Source organism: Gavialis gangeticus, unplaced genomic scaffold (genome assembly GCF_001723915.1).
Source record: "Gavialis gangeticus isolate Ggan-Ray unplaced genomic scaffold, GavGan_comp1, whole genome shotgun sequence".
Taxonomy (NCBI): domain Eukaryota; kingdom Metazoa; phylum Chordata; order Crocodylia; family Gavialidae; genus Gavialis; species Gavialis gangeticus.
In genome coordinates this window covers 160800917-160807747 of record NW_017729024.1, presented here as the reverse complement: position 1 = coordinate 160807747, position 6831 = coordinate 160800917, and the positions used below count along the sequence as shown (strand labels likewise).

Below are 6831 nucleotides of genomic sequence, written 5' to 3'. Positions count from 1 at the left end.
TACTGTATACCAATGTCGGTTACCGCCCAGTTGTTTAGTACATGGTTATGCAAGTACTAAATGACTGCACAGTAACAACTGAGCAGTAGGCATCTCATGTAGACACACTCACTGGGTAGTAACATGGCCAGCACATTCTCTAAAACAGAGACTTCAGTGGAAGGAGAAAGACAGGACATTATAAACTATACGCTAATAAGCACATAGTGATGATGAGGACAAACAGCACTAAAACATGAGAAGTGATGTCACATTTTAATTTTTAAACCAAATGATTACTTTTTAAAATGGGGCTAAAGGAATATTCGTATATTTCTAAGTGAATTCCAAAAAGGTCTGGTGTCACTTGACCCAAGCATTTGTTACCTTTATGTTGACTTCATTATTGTCATGGCAAATTCTAGGATTCCACTGCATTGCCAATGCATATCTATATCTGTTTAAACCAAGTAGTATTTATTTGCTTCCAATACTGCTACCTAAATTTGAGGAGATCCAATAACAAATACCACAACCCCTTGTCTCACTCAAAATTCCAAGAGGATTTTAAGACACTTCAACAAGAAGCTATTTCATGGAGTCTTAACAAATAGTCAACTACTATGTGGAAGAAGGTGAAAACTTCATAAGAAGTCATTTTAAAGCTATGGAAAAAGGCTGAGAAAAGAAACCCTTTGGAAATTCTACAACTTGTCAGAATTCTTAATTACATTGAAATGACTTAATGCAATTATGTTGGCATCATGAGCACAAAATGAATAATTGCCTTAATTAATAGTGGTTGCCAATAATAACAATGACAATATTATTACAGAGACATTGATTTTAACTCTAGTTAAGTTTGCTTTAAAAGATAAGGTTAAAGAAGAAGAAAAGAAATGTCATAGTGCTCATCTGGAAACACTTTGAATTTCCTACCTAGTATCTTTGCTTTTTTTTAATAAAACTAATTACAAGTAGTTAAAATTAACATTTGGTTGACATTTTATTCCCAGCCGTTTTTTTTTTTTTTTAACTGATACCATTCAAAAGACCTTGTCTATACATATATTGTAAGACAATTTAATCTTAGATAGGATAAAATAGGTATGTTTTAAAAAATATGTTAAAATTAAAGACTTTTTGTCACCGTGCATCCTGAGAGCTGTTGGAGGCATATAAAATCTAATCCAACCCCTTTACAATATAAACTGTGCTAGCAAATATGTGCAACTAATAGTGTTAAGAGGAGATCATTTAGTGAAGGGAGACGTGGACACTAACATTCGTAAAAGGCAGAACTAAGGTTGTAGTTTCTGGTCTTTGGCTTAAGGTAGGACAGCAGCAGCCAGGTGCGATGAGACACTTGCCCATGAGTAAAAGTTGATGTCCTGTTAGGTTGCTTAGCTTTTCATTTCTCTAACTCCCAGGCCTTCTGCAGAATTAGAGTTTGTAAAAACTATAGCTAATAAAGAAAACTCACCATACTTGCATCAATGACTTGCCCTTTGTTAGATCTGGTACGTTCATAAAGGGCCATAATAATTCCCATTGCACACAAGACCCCTCCACCAGCAAAATCAGCCAGAAGATTTAGTGGGGCATATGGATTTTCATCTTTTCTACCAAGTCTTGACAATACACCTGGACATCAAAGGAAAAAAATTACAAAATGAATGACTACTAGATTTTCTTTTTCCAATGTTAAAATCCCCTTTTCTTGAATTTATGGCAGTAGCATAGATGAGGATAAACAGACTTTTCCTTACCCCTTAGTTTCTAAACATTACTTGATTCTAGTCATACCTCAGCAAACTGCTCATTTGTTCATAAAACTACAATATTTAAAGTTATATTAATTAATAGTTTATTATTTCATCAGATAGATTTTTCAGTACAGCTTTCAACACCCAATGAGATTTAGGCTACTAATAAATGACACAAGATAATACTAATTGCCAGCAACTGCATTAATTAAATGTCAGCATAATACTCTGTATTTATGTAGTACCTTTCAAGAAAAAAAATCAATGGGTTTTACCAACATGAATTGAGACTCACAGCACATAAGTGAGCTTGTTTTGTTTGTTGTTATTTTTTAATATACAATTACAAGCACTGGCCAAACAGTCCATTAACTAAAAGTCATAAGAAGGACCTCACACAAATACATCCAAGTCAACAGCCTTGGGAAAAAAGAATAGGACAGGAGATAAAGGAAAGTGAAATAAGGAAGAGACAATACTGTCATTCCTATTCAATGCATAGAACACAGACACAGAAAAAGATGGTTCACTTGCTACAGGTCATACAGTCAATCTAGTGCAACAATGGAAATAAAACATGTTGTCACTTTGAATCAAGTATTTCAGGCAATAGGGATCAAAGCTTCTTTATTTCCTCAATGGTACAACTGAAAAATTTTGAACATATCAGTCATCTTTCTTAGCTCTTTTATATTTAGATACCTAGTATGCATGTCAGTTCTGATTTCTGAGATATAAAATGGGATTTGAGATGTCTAAACAGTTTCAGGTACCTAATCACATAGATGCAAGCCTGCAAACTGAGCCCCTAAATGTTACATGGAGTCAAGTAAAATCAGGGTACAGACAGGTGTTCAGCTGTAGCTGCTCCAAAGCATCTCAGCACTTTGCAGAGTGCAAGCATTCCAGGCCCCTGACTAGAGAGCTACAAAGTCACCTCTAAGGCGCACACTTAATCCATGGGCCAATAGGAGGATGCTCCTGTTTCCCCCATGCCCACAGCAGAGATGCTGCCTCCAGCTGATGCCATGTGGGCAATGAATAGAGGCAGCTCCAGGGAAGATGCAAACCCTGGCCACCCACGGCAGAGGGTGGGCATGCTCTCGGCCATTACCCTTTCTATACATGAAACAAGGGCTATGCTGTAGCTGCAGCTGCTGCCCCAGGATCAGAATTCCAGCCACACATGGTGGGGAAGGGGTGGCCACCCCCCAGCAGGCAAACCACAGCTGTGCTTTTTCTGTTTGTGCATAAAAAACTGGGTTCATAGTTTGCTATGGAAAGTGCTCACAAGTTCCGATTCAGATGTTCTGCCCCTGACTACTGGAAGTCTAGAAAATAATTTACAAACAAGGCATTTACTATTCCGAACTTTTCTTTCCAAAACTGAAATGCTGACAGAATCCATTCTATGAAAAAAGGGCCAAAAGTTTGAATTATAGTGTTGCTACTTGTGTTTCATATCTTGCAATAAGCAATTACAGTAACAACAGCCAGAACCTACACAAAATAGTATTGCAGAAATTAGTATCAGGGAAAAGAAAGCGATTTTGCAGGCAGTATGCTTTTTATTATGAAGTTCAGTAGAAGTCAAGACTGTGACACCCTTCATTAACAATGACTGTAAGCAGTGATGGTGAGGGAGAGCAGCAATACATGATAGACCATGAAAGACCTGAAGGATTACCCACGGCAAGTAAGAGTCACCCAAAAGAAGGTAAAAACTACAAATACGATTATTTTAACATTTAAAAAAATACTCCACCCACAGAAAACGTAAAGAAGAAAAACCTAAAGAACAACATAGTTGGTTATCTGAGCTGTTCAAATAGGACCTCTCTTAAAACCTGAATTCAAGATTTTAGAAAAAATAAGGTAAATTTAACATGAAGTTTTACAACATACCTGACAAAGCCAAATAATTAATGTCATGACCTGCAGACTTGGCATATGTTCCTGTCTGACCAAATCCAGTAAGTCTAGCATAAATGAGTTCTGGATTCTCACCCAGGAGGATTTCTGGACCAAGACCAAGCTTTTCCATGACACCTTCACAAGAAGACAAAATGTTTAATCCCAACTCACATCGTTGCTTTTAAAACAGACTCAAAAAGGTTTAATGTAAAAAACTGTAAAATGTTTTGTTGTTATTTTTAATGTATTACAATCACTGTGCAACATTCTTTCAAATACAACTAATATGGAAAAATATCAGCCACCAGTAATACACCAAGTTATGCTCTATTAAATGCATGTTACAGTACAAGTAAATTTAGCGTAAGGATCCTTTCTTTCTCTCCAGTTCCCTCAACATTTTCCAAATCCTCAAGAACCATCCCAGCCAGCGTCCTATTTTATGTACCATTGAATGTAGCCAAGCTAAAGAGACAGAGAGGTCTCAAATGCCAGGCGGTGTGGCAAATGAAAGAGGAAAAGCTCTTAGCTAATGTGCTCCACTAGCAGAACCTCTAGGTCATAATTATTTCAGGATTTCTCCTTTATCAGACCATAGCACTTTGCTCGCCTGCTCAATGCAGTTCTCCTTTAGTCTTCTGCTGCAGTTACCTTTAGCCTAGTGCTCATACGAGCAAAACAACTATAGTTATTGTTCACTCAGACACTGCTTTACACAAACTGCACTAATGAACATTTGATTTTGTACACTAAAGCTCAAGAATATTTTTTTCAGAAATCAAAAGGAATAGATGTTTGGTCCATCTGAATTTTCAGAAGTGAGCACTTGTATAGCCTGAATCTCTCTTCTCTAAAATGTGACTTTTAAAACACTAATTCTTCAAGTTGAAAGTCCATTTTCTACACTGTTTACACCTGACATTTGTTAAACTTTAATCAAAGCTCTGTCTCTTGCATCGTAGCAGTACAGCAGAAGAGTGTACTTGGAGGGGGAAAGAAAAATGCTGGACTTTTAAAACCGTTTTCATGTCTTCTTCACTACCGCAGCTAAGAAATGGAAATCTCTTCCCAAACTGGTCTTGAAATATCATCACTTGGTCCTTACAATTTTATGTATTTGGATTACTGATTTTGTTGCTTAAATTATCATATTTCTCTTTTGAAAAAAATAAACCCATTAAATCTAAATTTAATCTAAAATATGTTAAAGCCTATGGTTACTCTTAACTTCTAAAATATTTAAGTAATAAAAAAAAAAGATGACGAATCCATGAGCCTCTACCAAAAACTATGAATTACAGGCTGCACACTTTTTACAGAAGGAAAAAAAAGAAACAAGGAAAAAACACTTTGAGACAAGTTTGGTACAAAAGGCCGTGTACTCTGAATCCGTGGAGAATCGATGGGCTGAGTACAAGAGAACAGAACATTACAGTATACCTCCTTGGTAGAAAAAAGATGTACCTTGTCTAATATGAAGGCTTTCTTTAGTGATAAATCTTCATTTGAATGACTGTATCAGCCAAAGAGAAGGCATAATCCTGTTAAACAGTGATTCTCAACTAAGGTGCTGCAAGATCCTTTGATGGTCACCCTTAGGTGTGAGGAGATAAGGGCAGGCTCAGGCTCTCCCTGCCTGGCCCATACCGACCCCACAGCCTGCTGCAAGGAGATAAGCACTGTGATAAACCAGTTCAGTTTTGACTTGGGGTGCTGCTCAATTCACAAAAGTTAGAGGGATGCCTTGAGCCTAAGGAGGTTGAGAACCGCTGCTTTGGAAAACAGCCAAAGTACAAATGGAAACATCAGTTCAAATCAGTGATTTCAACTGAGATTTCCCACTTGTCTATTTAAATCCATCCACCCTGATAATTACACACAGGTATAGCTCTTTCAGCTGCCCCCCCATGCTAAAAATATGATTTCCACTCAGTCACAGTGAGCTCCTGGACAGGAGGAAAAAAAAAAAATCGCTTCATTCTGCAAAAATGAAATGTCAAGTTCAATGACTGCCTATTTTAACCACAGACTGAGGAACTTTTCCAGGGTCTGATCCAGGTGTTTCCTTAAATCCAATCACAGGATCTAGGTTGAAGAATCTGAAAATACAAATGTGGAATACAGAAAACCAGCTACAAACAGAAACAAAATGGTTCTAGTAGCTTTCATCGTCCAGCCTGAGAAAAGTTAAACAAAAAACCCCCTCCCCAACAATACATCGCAAAGAGCATGCCACGTTTGCAAAGTTCAGCAATTATGGACATTATTAGCGATGTGGGCTGGTTGGTTTACCCAGGGCCATGTTCATGCCACACTTCTGCCATCCACTAGCGGGGAACCAGGACCTGGCCTCGGGGCCCCAAGGAACAACGGTTCCTGCATCGGAGGCTGACGCCTGCCCAGACAGGCCTGTTTGACGTGCCCAAAGATCATGGGCCCATCATGGGATACAATAAGACTCTCTTAATAAGGGAGCCCACTAGTTCCAGGGGATAAATAAAGAGAAAACTGGAAAGGGGGAATGCAGTCACAGGTTAGTAAGAAGGGATCCGGAAGGAGACGGGGCAGAGCACGATGGCCAGCACCCACTGCCCCCTGAACGAGCGAAGGAAGCCTGTGGGTGCTGACCAGGGAAACGCTGCCCAGGCAGGAGCGGAGGTAAGAGGAAGGCAGGGCCTCCTTCCTACAGCAAAGGGGCTACTCGGGGGAACGCCCTGGCACGACCCAAACGGGACTGGGACCGGGACCGCTCCGGCGTGACGCAGACATTGGACTTTGCCGGGCCGTGCCGATGCTCCTGCTGGGCCTTAAACCCGGCGGGTCCTGGCTGGCCGACTTGGGGCTCAAGCGCCCGCTGGAAAGAGGCACAGGGGCTCGCAACGCTTCGCCGGCTCATTACATTAAACCCCGGCTCTGCAGCGCCTGTAAAGCCCGGGGAGCTTTTGAAGCTGCTTCAAGCACCGACTCGACACTTTCGGCGCCGCTCCTCGGCCTAGGCCCGGATTTGGAACCGCCCCGCGGGCAGTCTCGTGCCCTCCCCGGGGGCAGCGCCCCCACCTGCCCGGGCGGGGCGGCGCTCACCGTGGCGGAAGGGCTCGATGAGCACGTCGCAGGCCCGGCACAGGCGCCGCAGCACCGCCGCGCCCTGCGGCCGCCTGAGGTCGAGCGCCAG

At 40.8% G+C, this 6831-nt stretch overlaps 1 protein-coding gene across 1 annotated transcript in view; it reads right to left on the bottom strand.

Moving 5' to 3' along the window:
- Positions 1-6831, bottom strand: part of AMACR (alpha-methylacyl-CoA racemase) — a gene marked incomplete at its 5' end in the record, with an annotated part of 29503 nt that extends 22672 nt beyond the window's left edge. Inside the window, 3 exons of the mRNA XM_019518275.1 lie at positions 1463-1623; positions 3651-3794; positions 6741-6831. Coding sequence (XP_019373820.1) covers positions 1463-1623; positions 3651-3794; positions 6741-6831 — 396 coding nt within the window. The remainder of the gene's footprint in view (positions 1-1462; positions 1624-3650; positions 3795-6740) is intronic.